At 47.4% G+C, this 20,448-nt stretch overlaps 1 protein-coding gene across 1 annotated transcript in view; it reads left to right on the top strand.

Annotated features, from left to right (window-relative positions):
• Positions 1 to 6,701: 6,701 nt before the first annotated feature.
• Positions 6,702 to 20,448, top strand: part of LOC128691638 (dipeptidase 1) — a 36,186-nt gene continuing 22,439 nt past the window's right edge. The window contains exons 1-2 of the mRNA XM_053780476.2: positions 6,702 to 6,944; positions 11,782 to 11,914. Coding sequence (XP_053636451.1) covers positions 6,822 to 6,944; positions 11,782 to 11,914 — 256 coding nt within the window. The 5' untranslated portion in view covers positions 6,702 to 6,821. The remainder of the gene's footprint in view (positions 6,945 to 11,781; positions 11,915 to 20,448) is intronic.

Below are 20,448 nucleotides of genomic sequence, written 5' to 3'. Positions count from 1 at the left end.
ACACACCATGCTGCGTCACCCAACACACCATGCTGTGTCACCCAACACACCATGCTGTGTCACCCAACACACCCTGCTGTGTCATCCAACACACCCTGCTGTGTCACCCAACACACCCTGCTGTGTCACCCAACACACCATGCTGCGTCACCCAACACACCCTGCTGTGTCACCCAACACACCCTGCTGTGTCACCCAACACACCCTGCTGTGTCACCCAACACACCCTGCTGTGTCACCCAACACACCCTGCTGTGTCACCCAACACACCCTGCTGTGTCACCCAACACACCATGCTGCGTCACCCAACACACCATGCTGCGTCACCCAACACACCATGCTGCGTCACCCAACACACCATGCTGCGTCACCCAACACACCCTGCTGCGTCACCCAGTACACCCATGCTGTGTCAACACACCATGCTGTGTCACCCAACACACCATGCTGCGTCACCCAACACACCCTGCTGCGTCACCCAGTACACCCATGCTGTGTCAACACACCATGCTGTGTCACCCAACACACCCTGCTGTGTCACCCAACACACCATGCTGCGTCACCCAACACACCATGCTGCGTCACCCAACACACCCTGCTGTGTCACCCAGTACACCCATGCTGTGTCAACACACCATGCTGCGTCACCCAACACACCCTGCTGTGTCGCACAAACACAGCACCTCCCTTAACGAGGGAGCATAAAAGAAGGGAGAGTAATGCTGACGAGAGAAAATCAACTGTTGTAAAGAGTTCAAATTTTCAGGAAGTGGGAGGAATAATATTTGTTTGATGTGTGAGAGAGAGAGAGAGAGAGAGAGAGAGAGAGAGAGAGAGAGATGGAAAGAGTGAAACGAGTTGCACCTCTCTCTCAACTGCAATACTCTCCAACTTTTGATGCACAACACGTTTAGCCCACTTCCCAGCTCCTCTCTGTTATGATGTGGCGATAATGACAACCAAATCCGTGAGTTCGATCCCGAACCACTCACAAACACTAACAAACGCACAGATGCTCGCAAATGCAGCACACACACTTTTAAACACACATGCACTTCCAAATACACAGCCACTTGCAAACATACAAGTAGCTAACACACAAACACTAACACACAAACACTAACACACAAACACTAACACACAAACACTAACACAAACACTAACACACAAACACTAACACACAAACACTAACACACAAACACTAACACAAACACTAACACACAAACACTAACACACAAACACTAACACACAAACACTAACACACAAACACTAACACAAACACTAACACACAAACACTAACACACAAACACTAACACACAAACACTAACACAAACACTAACACACAAACACAAACACTAACACACAAACACTAACACACAAACACTAACACAAACACTAACACACAAACACTAACACACAAGCACTGACACAGAAACACTAACAGACACTAACACACAAACACTAACACACAAACACTAACACACACTCATTAACACACAAACACACACACACACACACAAACACTAACACACAAACACTAACACACAAACACTAACACACAAACACTAACACACAAACACTAACACAAACACTAACACACAAACACTAACACACAAACACTAACACACAAACACTAACACACAAACACTAACACACAAACACTAACACACAAACACTAACACAAACACTAACACACAAACACTAACACACAAACACTAACACACAAGCACTAATACACAGACACTAACACACAAGCACTAACACACAAACACTAACACACATTCACTAACACACAAACACTAACACACAAACACTAACACACAAACACTAACACAAACACAAACACACAAACACTAGCACACAAACACTAACACACAAACACTAACACAAACACTAACACACAAACACTAACACACAAACACTAACACACAAACACTAACACAAACACTAACACACAAACACTAACACACAAACACTAACACACAAACACTAACACACAAACACTAACACACAAACACTAACACAAACACTAACACACAAACACTAACACACAAACACTAAAACACAGACACTAACACAAACACTAACACGCAAACACTAACACACAAACACTAACACACAAGCACTAATACACAGACACTAACACACAAGCACTAACACACAAACACTAACACACATTCACTAACACACAAACACTAACACAAACACACAAGCACTAACACACAAGCACAAACACACAAGCACTAACACACAAGCACAAACACACAAGCACTAACACACAAGCACTAACACACAAGCACTAACAAGCACAAACACACAAGCACTAACACACAAGCACTAACACACAAGCACTAACACACAAGCACTAACAAACACACAAGCACTAACAAGCACAAACACACAAGCACTAACACACAAGCACTAACACACAAGCACTAACACACAAGCACTAACACACAAGCACTAACAAACACACAAGCACTAACACACAAGCACTAACAAACACACAAGCACTAACACACAAGCACTAACAAACACACAAGCACTAACACACAAGCACTAACACACAAGCACTAACACACAAGCACTAACACACAAGCACTAACAAACACACAAGCACTAACAAGCACAAACACACAAGCACTAACAAACACACAAACACTAACAAGCACAAACACACAAGCACTAACACACAAGCACAAACACACAAGCACTAACACACAAGCACTAACACACAAACACTAACACACAAGCACTAACACACAAGCACTAACACACAAGCACTAACACACACAAGCACTAACAAACACACAAGCACTAACACACAAGCACTAACACACAAGCACTAACACAAACACTAACAAACACACAAGCACTAACACACAAGCACTAACACACAAGCACTAACACACAAGCACTAACACACAAGCACTAACAAACACACAAGCACTAACACACAAGCACAAAAACACAATCACTAACAATAACAAACACACAAGCACTAACACACAAGCACTAACACACAAGCACTAACACACAAGCACTAACACACAAGCACTAACACACAAGCACTAACACACAAACACTAAAACAAACACACAAGCACTAACACACAAACACTAACAAAAACCCAAGCACTAACACACAAACACTAACACACAAACACTAACACACAAACACTAACACACAAACACTAACACATAAACACTAACACACAAACACTAACAAACACACACTCTAACAAAAAAACTAACACACAAACACAAACACACAAACATTAACACACAAACACTAGCACACAAACACTAACACACAAACACTAACACAAACACTAACACACGAACACTAACAAAAACACTAACACGCAAACACTAACACACACACACACACACAAGCACTAACAAACACACAAGCACTAACACACAAGCACTAACACAAACACTAACACACAAGCACTAACACAAACACTAACACACAAGCACTAACAAACACACAAGCACATTCAATTATCTCCAACATTCAAACATAAAACATCAAACACTCGGCTGTTCTGATTTACCTTCATTCTCTTGCCACAAGAACCAGACCACTGGAACACTGGAATGAAACACATCATTCACATCATTGGAATGCAGGAATGAAACACATTCTCTCCTCTCACTATACCACTGGAACAGTGAAATGAAACATTTTCTCGTCTCACTATACGCTGGAACACTGGAATGAAACACATCATTCTCCACTCTTACTATACCGTTGGAATGCAGGAATGAAACACATTCTCTCCTCTCACTATACCACTGGAACAGTGGAATGAAATATTTTCTCGTCTCACTATACACTGGAACACTGGAATGAAACACATCATTCTCCCCTGTCACTACACTGCTGAAACACTGGAATGAAACACATTCTCCCCTCTCACTATAAGACTGGAACACTGGAATGAAATACATTCTGTCTCACATTACCATTGGAACACTAGAATGAAACATCATTTTTCCCTCTCACTATACTACTGGAACACTGGAATGAAACACATCTTTCTCCACTCTTACTATACCGTTGGAATGCAATAATGAAACACATTCTCTCCTCTCACTATATCACTGGAACAATGGAATGAAACATTCTCCCCTCTTGCCACGAGAACTAAAGCACAAAAACAACAGAATAAAACTGATCGTCCCGCCACCCTTCCCTCACCACAAGAACCAAAACAAGAGGGCCGTAGGAATGAAACAGATCAGTCGAGAGAGGAATGAAGCTGTGTGTGTGTGTGTATATGAATACATGCCAGTACCCAACGGTGATGGCGGTATTGGTGTGTGTGTGTGTGTGTGTGTGTGTGTGTGTGTGTGTGTGTGTGTGTGTGTGTGTGTGTGTGTGTGTGTGAGTGAGTGAGTGAGAGAGAGGCACTAAGGATGGAAGACAATGAAAATCTAAACACAACAATGTTCGAACACCGCCAGGGAAAAGTGAAATGGAGCACTGGATCCCCAGGGTGCCTAGCTGGGTGCCTGGCTGGGTGCCTGGCTGGGTGCCTGGCTGGGTGCCTAGCTGAGTGCCTAGCTGGGTGCCTGGCTGGATGCCTGGCTGGATGCCTGGCTGGGTGCCTAGCTGGGTGCCTAGCTGGGTGCCTGGCTGGGTGCCTGGCTGGATGCGTGGCTGGATGCCTGGCTGGGTGCCTAGCTGGGTGCCTAGCTGGGTGCCTGGCTGGATGCCTGGCTGGGTGCCTAGCTGGGTGCCTAGCTGGGTGCCTGGCTGGGTGCCTGGCTGGATGCCTGGCTGGATGCCTGGCTGGGTGCCTAGCTGGGTGCCTAGCTGGGTGCCTGGCTGGATGCCTGGCTGGATGCCTGGCTGGGTGCCTAGCTGGGTGCCTAGCTGGGTGCCTAGCTGGGTGCCTGGCTGGGTGCCTGGCTGGATGCCTGGCTGGGTGCCTGGCTGGGTGCCTGGCTGGGTGCCTGGCTTGGTGCCTGGCTGGGTGCCTAGCTGGGTGCCTAGCTGGGTGCCTGGCTGGGTGCCTGGCTGGATGCCCGGCTGGATGCCTGGCTGGATGCCTGGTTGGATGCCTGGCTGGGTGCCTGGCTGGGTGCCTGGCTGGATGCATGGCTGGGTGCCTGGCTGGGTGCCTGGCTGGGTGCCTGGCTGGGTGCCTAGCTGGGTGCCTAGCTGGGTGCCTGGCTGGGTGCCTGGCTGGGTGCCTGGCTGGATGCCTGGCTGGATGCCTGGCTGGATGCCTGGCTGGGTGCCTGGCTGGGTGCCTGGCTGGGTGCCTGGCTGGGTGCCTGGCTGGGTGCCTGGCTGGGTGCCTGGCTGGATGCCTGGCTGGATGCCTGGTTGGATGCCTGGCTGGGTGCCTGGCTGGGTGACTGGCTGGGTGCCTGGCTGGGTGCCTAGCTGGGTGCCTGGCTGGGTGCCTGGCTGGGTGACTGGCTGGGTGCCTGGCTGGGTGCCTGGCTGGATGCCTGGCTGGATGCCTGGTTGGATGCCTGGCTGGGTGCCTGGCTGGGTGCCTGGCTGGGTGCCTGGCTGGGTGCCTGGCTGGGTGCCTAGAGTGAACAAGGGATTTAAAAAGGATCATCATTGGCTTGGCATCTCTTGTTTTGAACTTTTTTAATTATCCATCCTATCATTTTCCTCGAAAATGTGATAGTGACACTGCTGTGATCATTGAAGGTGAGATCCTCAGACATTAACACTCCCAGGTCCTTCACATTACTTTTCCGCTCTACTGTATGATTAGAGTTTGTAGTATACTCAGTTCTCCGGTTTGCCATTACGGATGAGAATCATTCAAAACTCGGATTATATATATATATATATATATATATATATATATATATATATATATATATATATATATATATATATATATGTGTGTGTGTGTGTGTGTGCGTGTGTGTGTGTGTCGTGCCGAATATGTAAAACTGGTCAATTAGCAAGAACTCATTTAAAATTAAGTCCTTTCTAAAAATTTTCTCTTATACGTTTGAAGATATATTTTTTTCATTAATGTTAATGTAAAAATTTTTAATTTTGCTCCAAAAGAATCTTAGAAAACCTATCTCCAATACACCAGGGAGGAAGGAGGGGCAGCTGCCAGCTTCAGGGAGTCCCAAAAGTCTAGAAAATACGGAGAACTTGCCCATCATTATATGTTTGTTCCCACTGCTTCAGAGACCCTTGGCTCATGGGGAAAGAGTGCATGTAAGTTCCTTAAGGAGCTAGCCACAAGACTCATCAGGGTAACTAGGGATCCCAGGGCAGCTAGTTTTCTGTTCCAGCGACTCAGCGCTGCTGTTCACAGCGGTAATGCCTGCTGTATTTTGGGCACGCGCCCCAGTTCTGAAGAGCTGGATGAGATTTTCACATTATAATCAGTGACAAACACGTAACAATATGTACTAAACATGTATCTCTCACATCTCATGTACTGTATATGTCATCTTCATATCAATATATATATAAATATATATATATATATATATATATATATATATATATATATATATATATATATATATATATATATAACATTTTTAATTTCCTCTTGATCGTTCAAGATTCAATTGCTCAATCTTCTTTCCCTCTCATCTCTTTCGTATCTTGTCCTTTCATCTTTCATTTCTCATCTCCCTCACATCTCCCTCACATCTCCCTCACATCTCCCTCACATCTCCCTCACATCTCCCTCACATCTCCCTCACATCTCCCTCACATCTCCCTCACATCTCCCTCACATCTCCCTCACATCTCCCTCACATCTCCCTCACATCTCCCTCAGGCACAACGATCTACCTTGGAACATCAGGAAGTTTATGCACAATAAGCTGCACAGTTTTAACTTCACGGCGCAGCTTAAGAAAATTCGTCCCTGGTCCCGCTCCTCCTGGTCCCACACTGACCTGCCCAGACTGAAGGAGGGTATGGTAGGTGCCCAGGTGAGTCTACCTGCTGCCTAGGTGAGTCTACCTGCTGCCCAGGTGAGTCTACCTGCTGCCTAGGTGAGTCTACCTGCTGCCTAGGTGAGTCTACCTGCTGCCTAGGCGAGTCTACCTGGCCCCCAGGTGAGTCTACCTGCTGCCCAGGTGAGTCTACCTGCTGCCCAGGTGAGTCTACCTGCTGCCCAGGTGAGTCTACCTGCTGCCTAGGTGAGTCTACCTGCTGCCCAGGTGAGTCTACCTGCTGCCTAGGCGAGTCTACCTGGCCCCCAGGTGAGTCTACCTGCTGCCCAGGTGAGTCTACCTGCTGCCCAGGTGAGTCTACCTGCTGCCCAGGTGAGTCTACCTGCTGCCCAGGTGAGTCTACCTGCTGCCCAGGTGAGTCTACCTGCTGCCCAGGTGAGTCTACCTGCTGCCCAGGTGAGTCTACCTGCTGCCCAGGCGAGTCTACCTGCTGCCTAGGCGAGTCTACCTGCTGCCCAGGTGAGTCTACCTGCTGCCCAGTTGAGTCTACCTGCTGCCCAGGTGAGTCTACCTGCTGCCCAGTTGAGTCTACCTGCTGCCCAGGTGAGTCTACCTGCTGCCCAGGTGAGTCTACCTGCTGCCTAGGTGAGTCTACCTGCTGCCCAGGTGAGTCTACCTGCTGCCCAGGTGAGTCTACCTGCTGCCCAGGTGAGTCTACCTGCTGCCCAGGTGAGTCTACCTGCTGCCTAGGTGAGTCTACCTGCTGCCCAGGTGAGTCTACCTGCTGCCCAGGTGAGTCTACCTGCTGCCCAGGTGAGTCTACCTGCTGCCCAGGTGAGTCTACCTGCTGCCCAGGTGAGTCTACCTGCTGCCCAGGTGAGTCTACCTGCTGCCCAGGTGAGTCTACCTGCTGCCCAGGTGAGTCTACCTGCTGCCCAGGTGAGTCTACCTGCTGCCCAGGTGAGTCTACCTGCTGCCCAGGTGAGTCTACCTGCTGCCCAGGTGAGTCTACCTGCTGCCCAGGTGAGTCTACCTGCTGCCCAGTTGAGTCTACCTGCTGCCCAGGTGAGTCTACCTGCTGCCCAGGTGAGTCTACCTGGCCCCCAGGTGAGTCTACCTGCTGCCCAGGTGAGTCTACCTGCTGCCCAGGTGAGTCTACCTGCTGCCCAGTTGAGTCTACCTGGCCCCCAGGTGAGTCTACCTGCTGCCCAGGTGAGTCTACCTGGCCCCCAGGTGAGTCTACCTGCTGCCCAGGTGAGTCTACCTGCTGCCTAGGTGAGTCTACCTGCTGCCCAGGTGAGTCTACCTGCTGCCCAGGTGAGTCTACCTGCTGCCCAGGTGATTCTGCCTGCTGCCCAGGTGAGTCTACCTGCTGACTAGGTGAGTCTACCTGCTGCCTAGGTGAGTCTACCTGCTGCCCAGGTGAGTCTACCTGCTGCCTAGGTGAGTCTACCTGCTGCCTAGGTGAGTCTACCTGCTGCCCAGTTGAGTCTACCTGCTGCCCAGATGAGTCTACCTGCTGCCCAGGTGAGTCTACCTGCTGCCTAGGTGAGTCTACCTGCTGCCCAGGTGAGTCTACCTGCTGCCCAGGTGAGTCTACCTGCTGCCCAGGTGAGTCTACCTGCTGCCTAGGTGAGTCTACCTGCTGCCCAGGTGAGTCTACCTGCTGCCCAGATGAGTCTACCTGCAGCCCAGATGAGTCTACCTGCTGCCCAGGTGAGTCTACCTGCTGCCCAGGTGAGTCTACCTGCTGCCTAGGTGAGTCTACCTGCTGCCCAGGTGAGTCTACCTGCTGCCCAGGTGAGTCTACCTGCTGCCCAGGTGAGTCTACCTGCTGCCCAGGTGAGTCTACCTGCTGCCCAGCTTAGTCTACCTGCTGCCCAGCTTAGTCTACCTGCTGCCCAGCTGAGTCTACCTGCTGCCCAGCTGAGTCTACCTGCTGCCCAGCTGAGTCTACACGCTGCCCAGGTGAGTCTACACGCTGCCCAGGTGAGTCTACCTGCTGCCCAGGTGAGTCTAGTTGCTGCCCAGGTGAGTCTACCTGCTACCTAGGTGAGTCTTGCTGCTGCCCAGCTGAGTCTACCTGCTGCCCAGCTGAGTCTACCTGCTGCCCAGGTGAGTCTACCTGCTGCCCAGGTGAGTCTACACGCTGCCCAGGTGAGTCTACACGCTGCCCAGGTGAGTCTACACGCTGCCCAGGTGAGTCTACCTGCTACCTAGGTGAGTCTTGCTGCTGCCCAGGTGAATCTACCTGCTGCCCAGGTGAGTCTACCTGCTTCCCAGGTGAGTCTACCTGCTGCCCAGGTGAATCTACCTGCTGCCCAGGAGAATCTACCTGCTGCCCAGGTGAATCTACCTGCTACCCAGGTGAGTCTACCTGCTGCCCAGGTGAGTCTACCTGCTGCCCAGGTGAGTCTACCTGCTGCCCAGGTGAGTCTACCTGCTGCCCAGGTTATTCTACCTGCTGCCCAGATAAGTCTACCTGCTGCCCAGGTGAGTCTAGCTGCTGCCCAGGTGTTTACCAGGCGAGTCCAGCTGCTGTCTAGGTGAGTCTAGCTGTTGGCCAGGTGAGTCCAGGTGATGCTGCCCAGGTGGGTCCAGGTGTTGGCCTGGTGAGTGATATATATGTGATCATTAATCTGCCCAGGTTGAATCTGGTCATGCAAGGTGTACATAACGACTCTAAAAAGCAAAGTGTTGCAGAAAACAATACGATGTTGGACGAGGAAACACTTCAGTCCCTCAGGTGGTCAGTCCCTCAGTCTTGTAGTAGTAAATATGAGGTGGTCAGTCCCTGAGCCTTGGTAAGTGATCGGCTCCATAGCTTCGAAGAATGTGAAGATGAGGCAAGAGAAAGCAGCCTCCAATACTGCAAGAAGTGAGGTGTGGAAGTGGGGCGTAACGTGACAGAGGGGCGGGGCCTACTGGTAGACTGCTACTGTTGCTTGTTCTAGGCTGAAGGACTGACCACCACACATCTCTGCGTCTGTACTACTGCTGTCGCCTCTGTATTTCGACTGAAGAAACATTTTGCCAATGAAGATAGTGTTACTCGTTTTTCTTTCTCATGTTCTTGGACCATTAAAGTACTATTAAGTAAGGCACATTAACTTTATATCTCTCTCACCCGTCAACCGTTTCACTGTCAACTGTCACACTGCCAACTGTCACACTGTCAATTGTCACAATGTCAACTGTCACACTGTCAATTGTCACAATGTCAACTGTCACACTGTCAGTTGTCACAATGTCAACTGTCACACTGTGATGTATTATGTACCACTAACTGCCACTACTAAACAGTGCCTCTACTAAATAGTTCCACTAACTAGTGCTATTAACTAGTACCAGTATTAACTAGCACCACTGGTAATTAATATCACTAACTAGTACCACTTCTAATAGTGCCACCACTAACTAGTACCACTACTAACTAGTACCACCACTAACTAGTACCACCATTAACTAGTACCACCACTAACTAGTACCACCGCTAACTAGTACCACTACTAACTAGTACCACCACTAACTAGTACCACTACTATCACCACTAACTAGTACCACTACTAACTAGTACCACCACTAACTTCTCCACAGTTCTGGGTATCGTACGTACCTTGTGAATCACAAAGACTCAACGCTGTACAACTAGTACCACTATTAACTAGTACCACCAGTAACTAGTACCACCACTAACAAGTACCACCACTAACCACTGCCACCACTAACTAGTACCACCACTAACAAGTACCACCGCTAACCACTACCACCACTAACCAGTACCACCATTAACTAGCACCAGTACTAACTAGTACCACTACTAACTAGTACCACTACTATTACCACCACTAACTCTTCTCCAAAGTTCTGGGTGTCGTACGTGCCGTGTGAATCACAAAGACTCAACGCTGTACAACTATTACCACCACTGACTAGTACCACCACTAACTAGCACCACGACTAACTAGTACCACCACTAACTAGTACCACCACTAACTAGTACCACCACTAACTAGTACCACCACTAACTAGTACCACTACTAACTAGTACCACCACTAACTCTTCTCCACAGTTCTGGGTGTCGTACGTGCCGTGTGAATCACAAAGACTCAACGCTGTACAACTATTACCACCACTGACTAGTACCAAAACTAACTAGTACCACCACTAACTAGTACCACTACTAACTAGTACCACCACTAACTAGTACCACCACTAACTAGTACCACCACTAACTAGCACCACGACTAACTAGTACCACCACTAACTAGTACCACGACTAACTAGTACCACTACTAACTAGTACCACCACTAACTCTTCTCCACAGTTCTGGGTGTCGTACGTGCCGTGTGAATCACAAAGACTCAACGCTGTACAACTATTACCACCACTGACTAGTACCACCACTAACTAGTACCACGACTAACTAGTACCACCACTAACTAGCACCACGACTAACTAGTACCACTACTAACTAGTACCACCACTAACTAGCACCACGACTAACTAGTACCACTACTAACTAGTATCACCACTAACTAGTACCACGACTAACTAGTACCACTACTAACTAGTACCACCACTAACTCTTCTCCACAGTTCTGGGTGTCGTACGTGCCGTGTGAATCACAAAGACTCAACGCTGTACAACTATTACCACCACTGACTAGTACCACCACTAACTAGTACCACGACTAACTAGTACCACCACTAACTAGCACCACGACTAACTAGTACCACTACTAACTAGTACCACCACTAACTAGCACCACGACTAACTAGTACCACTACTAACTAGTACCACCACTAACTAGTACCACCACTAACTAGTACCACTACTAACTAGTACCACCACTAACTCTTCTCCACAGTTCTGGGTGTCGTACGTGCCGTGTGAATCACAAAGACTCAACGCTGTACAACTAACCATAGAACAGATTGATCTTATTAAGCGACTTATTGACCAGTATCCTGACGACCTCCGCCTCGCTACCTCCGCTGACGGTGAGTACCTCCCACCTGGGGTCACATTGGGTCATCCTGGGAGTCCCTACAGGGAACTGATATCACCTGTGATTTTTCTGGGATCCCCATATATATATCTATATATATATATATATATATATATATATATATATATATATATATATATATATATATATATATATATATATATATAACAACACTGCACTAGCCAAGGAGTCGAACTCATGCAGTTTTGGCCCGCCTCATGGCAAGAAAAAACGCATGACGCTTTAGACCACTAGACCACACAATCCTTAACGATGGTGCATCCAGCCAAGCCAGATGTTGTACCCACCATCGAAGGACATACGGTGGTGTGGGCGCCTCTGAACTATTTCATTCTACTCCGTTTGTGTACTAGCTCAACAAGCAGTATATTTACCCACGGAACAAGTGGCTTGTTGAGCTAGTACACAAACAAGAAGTAGAATGAAATTAACTCAGAGGCGTCCACACCACCGTATGTCCGTCGATGGTGGGTACATCATCTATCTTGGCTGGATGCACCATTGTTAAGGATTGTGTGGTCTAGTGGTCTAAAGCGTAACGCGTTTTCTCTTCACCATGAGGCGGGCCAAAACAGCATGGGTTCGACTCCTTGGCTAGTGCAGTGTTGTTATTGATCAATACCACTAGTTCCGTGGGTACAATAATACATACATTCACACACATCCATCCATTTTACAAAAGTTTGCCATGAAACTTTTCACGATACAATTGAACTTTGTAGCAAAATTTATCGCGAATCCACAAGGTGTTAAATGAGTTGAATTAAATGCAGATGTAATTAGCATTCCATTTAGTAATGAGGGAATTGCATTGTCAGTTAACCATGTATAATTGATTCACTTAGCACAACTCTGTGTGTGTGTGTGTGTGTGTGTGTGTGTGTGTGTGTGTGTGTGTGTGTGTTGTGGCTTGTATGAGCGATTTGTTTGTGTGTTTCTTTGTGTTTTATTTGCGTATGTGTGTGTCAGTAGTGTTACTATGTACTTGTGTAGTATACTTAGATAATCCCAGTGCGCGTGTGTACTCACCTAGTTGTGGTTGCGGGGGTCGATTCACAGCTCCTGGCCCCTCCTCTTTACTGATCGCTACTAGGTCATTCTTCCTGCTCCATGAGCTTTATCATACCTCTTCTTAAAGCTGTGTATGGATCCTGCTTCCACTACATCACCTCCCAGACTATTCAACTTTCTGACAACTCTGTGACTGAAGAAATACTTCCTAACATCCCTGTGATTCATCTGAGTCTTCAATTTCCAATTGTGACCCCTTGTTGCTGTGTCCCATCTCTGGAACATCCTGTTTCTCTCTACCTTGTCAATTCCTCTCAGTATTTTATATGTCGTTATCATATACCCTCTATTTCTCCTGTCCCCCAATGTTGTCAGACCGATTTTGCTTAACCACTTCTCGTTAGACATGCCTTTTAGCTCCGGCACTAGTCTTGTTGCAAACCTTTGCACATTCTCTAATTTCCGTATGTGACTGGCTAGGTGTGGGTTCCAAACTAGTGTTGTATACTCCAATACAGGCCTGACATACACAGTGTACAGGGTCCTTTCCCCTTGAGTGAGGTTTGTAGCCACCTAGACTGTATTCCGTCTGCGGTCTTCTTTGCCCTTCCCAATCTTCATGACTTTGCACTTGGTTGGGTTTATTTTTATTTATTTATTAATTTGAACATGATACAGAGAAGTACAAGGAATACAAGTTTTAAAGTGCAGCATGTCATTTACTGTGTTGCTGTGTAATCAGTAGAATGGAGTATTCTGTTAGGTAATGAAGTTAAATAATAACAAAGTTTGATTGGGTCACAGGTTGACATTTATGAGATTCAATAATGAGATACATATACGAGATGCAATTTATGAGATACCTGGTCCGCAGCCTGTCCAGATCCCTTTATAGTTCTGCCTGGTCCTCCTCCGATTGAAGGGACCCTACAAACAGGGACACTTCGGAGTCTATTCCTTCCGTCTTGTCGTTCACATATACCAGAAACAGCACCGGTCCTAGGACTGACCCCTGTGGAACCCCACTCTTAACAGGCGCCCACTCTGACACTTCGTCTCTTACCATTACTGATGTCTTCCTGACAGGTATTCCCCGATCCATTGTAGCACCTTTCCTGTTATACCTGCCTGGTCCTCCAGCTTATGCACCAATCTCGTGTGTGGAACTGTGTCAAAAGCCTTCTTAAAGACCTAGGAAACGCAATCTTCCCACCCCTCTCTCTCTTGTCTTACTGCTGTCACCTTGTTACAGAACTCCAGTAGGTTTGTGACACAGGATTACATCTTTGAAACTGTGCTGGTTGTCGTTGATAAGCTCGTTCCTTTCTAGGTGCTCCACCACTCTTCTGATAATCTTCTCCCTGACTTTGCATACATGCTAGTGACACTGGTCTGTAGTTTAATTCTTCGTGTCTGTCTCCTTTTTTAAAAAATGGGACTACATTTGGTGCCTTCCATACCTCAGGATGACACCCTGTTTCGATAGTGTTGATTGTTGTTAGTGGCACGCATAACGCCTCTGCTCCTTCTCTCAGGACCCATGGAGAGATGTTATCCGGCCCATTGCCTTTGAGGTATCTAGCTCGCTTACCAGCCTCTTCACTTCTTTCTCGGTTGTATGAATTGTGTCTAATACTTGGTGTACCCTACCTCTCCGTCTTCCTGGGGTCCCTTCTGTCTCTTCCGTGAACACTTTGAATCTCATGTTGAGTTCCTCACTTCTCAGTCGTTTCTTGTGATCTTCCCTCCTTCCTTCCTCAGCCTGATTACCTAGTCCATGGCTGTTGTTTTCCTGCTGATGTGGCTGTACAACAGCTTCGAGTCAGATTTAGCTTTTGCTGCTATGTCATTTTCGTATTGTCGCTGGGCCTCCCTTCTTACCTGCGCATATTCATTTCTGGCTCTACGACTACTCTCCTTATTCTCCTGAGTTCTTTGCTTTCTATAATTCTTCCATTTTCTAACACACTTGGTTTTGGCCTCGACACCTTTGAGGGAACCAAGGGCTCATCCTGGTCTTCTCGTTATTTCTCTTACCCTTGGATACAAACCTCTCATCAGCTACCTTGCATATTGTTGGCACATATTCCATCATCTCATTTACTGCCTTCACTGCCAGTTCTCTGTCCCACTGAACTTCGTGCAGGAAATTCTTCATGCCTGTGTAGTCGCCTCTCTTGTAGTTTGACTTCATTTATCTTGCCCTTCCTGCTTCCCTCTCCACTTGTAACTCTACTGTATATTCAAAGCTTAGAACCACATTACCACTGGCCCCAAGGGGTCTCTCATATGTGTGTGTGTGTGTGTGTGTGTGTGTGTGCGTGTGTGTGTGTGTGTGTGTGTGTGTGTGTGTGTATGTGGTGTGTATGTGTGTGTGTGTATGTGTGTGTATGTGTGTGTATGTGTGTGTATGTGTGTGTGTGTATGTGTGTGTATGTATGTGTGTGTGTGTGTGTGTATGTGTATACGTGTGTGTGTGTGTTTGTGTGTGTTTGTGTGTGTAACCAAACTGAATGTCAAAGAGGTCGGAGAAGTGAAGTGGAAATTTGAGGTGCAGTCCCAAAACTTTCAACCCACTCGCCAACTAACCCATCTACCAAACAACCAACCCATCAACCAAACAAGCAACCCATCAACCAAACAACCAACCCATCAACCAAACAACCAACCCATCAACCAAACAAGTAACCCGTCAACCAAACAACCAACCCATCAACCAAACAACCAACTCATCAACCAAACAACCAACCCATCAACAAACCAACCAACCCATCAACAAACCAACCAACCCATCAACCAAATAACCAACCCATCAACCAAATAACCAACCCATCAACCAAACAACCAAAGCATCAACCAACCAACCCATCAACCAAACAACCAACCCATCAACTAAACCAACCAACCCATCAACCATACCAACCAACCCATCAACCAAACAACCAACCCATCAACAAACCAACCAACCCATCAACAAACCAACCAACCCATCAACCAAACCAACCCATCAACCAAACAACCAACATATCAACCAAACAACCACCCTATCAACCAAACAACCAACCCATGAACCAAACAACCAACCCATCAACCAAACAACCAACCCATCAACAAACCAACCCATCAACCAAACAACCCATCAACCAACCAACCCATCAACCAAGCAACCCATTAACCAAACAACCAACCCATCAACCAAACAACCAACCCATCAACCAAACAACGAACCCATCAACCAAACAACCAACCCATCAACCAAACAACCAACCCATCAACAAACCAACAAATCCATCAACCAAACAACCAACCCATCAACCAAACAACCAACCCATTAACCAAAAAACCAACCCATCAACCAAACAACCAATCCATCAACCAAACAACCAACCCATCAACCAAACAACCAACCCATCAACAAACCAATTAACCCATCAACCAAACAACCAACCCATCAACCAACCAAACAACCAACCCATCAACAAACCAACCCATCAACCAAACAACCAACCCATCAACCAAACAACCAACCCATCAACAAACCAACAAACCCATCAACCAAACAACCAACCCATCAACCAAACAACCAACCCATCAACCAAACAACCAACCCATCAACCAAACAACCCATCCATCAACTAAACAACCAACCCATCAACTAAACAACCAACCCATCAACAAACCAACCAACCCATCAACCAAACAACCAACCCATCAACCAAACAACCAACCCATCAACCAAACAACCAACCCATCAACCAAACAACCAACCCATCAACCAAACAACCCATCCATCAACTAAACAACCAACCCATCAACTAAACAACCCATCAACAAACCAACCAACCCATCAACCAAACCAACCAACCCATCAACCAAATAACCAACCCATCAACCAAACAACCAACCCATCAACCAAACAACCAACCCATCAACCAAACAACCAACCCATAGAACAACTAACCCATCAACCAAACAACCAACCCATCAATCAAACCACCAACCCATCAACCAAACAAGCAACATATCAACCAAACAACCAACCCATCAACCAAACAACCAACCCATCAACCAAACAACCAACCCATCAACCAAACAACCAACCCATCAACCAAACAACCAACCCATCAACCAAACAACCAACCCATCAACAAACCAACCAACCCATCAACAATCAACCCATCAACCAAACAACCAACCCATCAACCAAACAAAGAGCCCATCAATCAAATAACCAACCCATCAACCAAACAACCAACCCATCAACCAACCAACCAATCAACCAAACAACCAACCCATCAACCAAACAACCAACCCATCAACCAAACAACCAACCCATCAACCAAACAACCAACCCATCAACCAAACAACCAACCCATCAACAAACCAACCAACCCATCAACCAAACAACCAACCCATCAACAAACCAACCAACCCATCAACCAAGCAACCAGCCCATCAACAAACCAACCAACCCATCAACCAAACAACCAACCCATGAACAAAACAACTAATCCATCAACCAAGCAACCAACCCATCAACCAACCCATCAACCAAACAACCCATCAACCAAACAACCAACCCATCAACCAAACAACCAACAAACCCATCAACCAAACAACCAACTCATCAACCAAACAACCAACCCATCAACCAAACAACCAACCCATCAACAAACCAACCCATCAACAAACCAACCAACCCATTAACCAAACAACCAACCCATCAACCAAACAACCAACCCATCAACCAAACAACCAACCCATCAACAAACAAACCAGCCCATCAACCAAACAACCAACCCATCAACAAAAAACCAACCCATCAACCAAACAACCAACCCATCAACCAAGCAACCAATCCATCAACCAAACAACCAACCCATCAACCAAACAACCAGTTCATTATCCAAACAACCAACCCATCAACCAAACAACCAACCCATCAACCAAACAACCAACCCATCAACAAACCAACCAACCCATCAACAAACCAACCAACCCATCAACCAAACAACCAACCCATCAACCAAACAACCAACCCATCAACCAAACAACCAACCCATCAACAAACCAACCAACCCATCAACCAAACCAACCAACCCATCAACAAACCAACCAACCCATCAACCAAGCAACCAACCCATCAACAAACCAACCAACCCATCAACCAAACAACCAACCCATCAACCAAACAACTAACCCATCACCAAGCCATCAATTACCAGGGGACGGAAGGCAACAGTGTCATCTTTCTCACAGAGAGGATATAAAGAGTTGCAGCTGGTAGCTTCCACTAACTCAGGTCTTATTATCCCTGCCTCGGCTACATGTGCTCTGAAGCCAACCTGTGGGCTTACACTGACTCTCTCTCTCTCTTTATATATATATATATATATATATATATATATATATATATATATATATTATATATATATATATATATATTATATATATATATATTTATATATTATATATATATATTTATATATTATATATATATTTATATATTATATATATATTTATATATATATATATATATATATATATATATATATATATATATATATATATATATATATATATATATAAGTTCCCTTTCATTTCCCAGGATATCACTCCTCTGCCATCATTCCACTACCATCATTATCCTGTCATCATTCCCCCGCCATCCTTCTTTTTTACTGTTAATATCCTAACATGTCTCCCCCACCACCACTCCCCTACCATCACTCCCCTATTATCACTCCCCTACCATCACTCCCCTACCATCACTCCTCTACCATCACTCCTCAACCATCACTCCTCTACCATCACTCCCCTACTATCACGCCCCTACTATCATTCCCCTACTATCACTCCCCTACCGCCACTCCCCTACTATCACTCCCCTATCACCACTCCGCTACCACCATTCCCCATCACCACTCCCCAATCACCACTCCCCTACCACCACTCCCCTACCACCACTCCCCTACCACCACTCCCCTACCACCACTCCCCTACCACCACTCCCCTACCACCACTCCCCTACCACCACTCCCCTACCACCACTCCCCTACCACCACTCCCCTACCACCACTCCCCTACCACCACTCCCCTACCACCACTCCCCTACCACCACTCCCCTACCACCACTCCCCTACCATTACACCCCCACCACCACTCCCCTACCACCACTCCCCCAGCACGACTTCCTTACCATCAATCTCCTACCACCACTCCCCTACCACCACTCCCCTACCATCACTCCCCTACCATCACTCCCCTACCATCACTCCCCTACAATCATTCCCCTACCATCATTCCCCTACCATCATTCCCTTACCATCATTCCCCTACCATCACTCCCCTACCATCACTCCCCTACCATCACTCCCCTACCACCACTCCCCTACAACCAATCCCCTACCACCACTCCCCACTATCACTCCCCTACCTTCACTCCCCTACAATCACTCCCCTACAATCACTCCCCTACCATCATTCCCCTACCATCACTCCCCTACCATCATTCCCCTACCATCACTCCTTTACCATCACTCCACACCATCCCTCCCCACCATCACTCCTCTACCATCACTCCCCCACCATCACTCCCCCACCATCACTCCCCAACCATCACTCCTTCACCATCACACCCCTACCGTCACATCCCTACCATCACTCACAACCATCACTCCCTACCATCACTTCCCTACCATCACTCCCCCACCATCACTCCCCTACCATCAATCCCCTACCATCACTCCCCTACTATCACTCCCCTACTATCACTCCCCTACTATCACTCCCCTACTATCACTCCCCTACCACCACTCCCCTACCGCCACTCCCCTATCACTCCCCTACCACCACTCCCCTACCACCATTGCCCATCACCACTCCCCTACCACCACTCCCCTACAATCACTCCCCTACAATCATTCCCCTACCATCATTCCCCTACCATCAAACCCCCACCACCACTCCCCTACCACCACTCCCCCAGCACGACTCCCTTACCATCAATCTCCTACCACCACTCCCCTACCACCACTCCCCTACCACTCCCCTACAATCACTTCCATACAATCACTCCTCTACAATCATTCCCCTACCATCATTCCCCTACCATCACTCCCCTACCATCACTCCCCTACCATCACTCCCCTACCATCACTCCCCTACCACCACACCCCAACCACCCCACCCCAACCACCACTCCCCTACCACCACTCCCCACCATCACTCCTTTACCATCACTCCTTTACCATCACTCCACACCATCCCTCCCCACCATCACTCCCCTACCACCACTCCCCTACCACCACTCCCCTACCATCACTCCTTCACCATCCCTCCCCCACCATCACTCCCCTACCATCACACCCCTACCGTCACATCCCTACCATCACTCCCAACCATCACTCCCAACCATCACTCCCCCACCATCACTCCCCCACCATCACTCCCCCACCATCACTCCCCCACCATCACTCCCCACCATCACTCCCC

This window comes from Cherax quadricarinatus, chromosome 26, assembly GCF_038502225.1.
Source record: "Cherax quadricarinatus isolate ZL_2023a chromosome 26, ASM3850222v1, whole genome shotgun sequence".
Taxonomy (NCBI): domain Eukaryota; kingdom Metazoa; phylum Arthropoda; class Malacostraca; order Decapoda; family Parastacidae; genus Cherax; species Cherax quadricarinatus.
The sequence above is the reverse complement of the archived record's forward strand: the minus strand, read 5'-3'. Positions and strand labels throughout refer to the sequence as shown.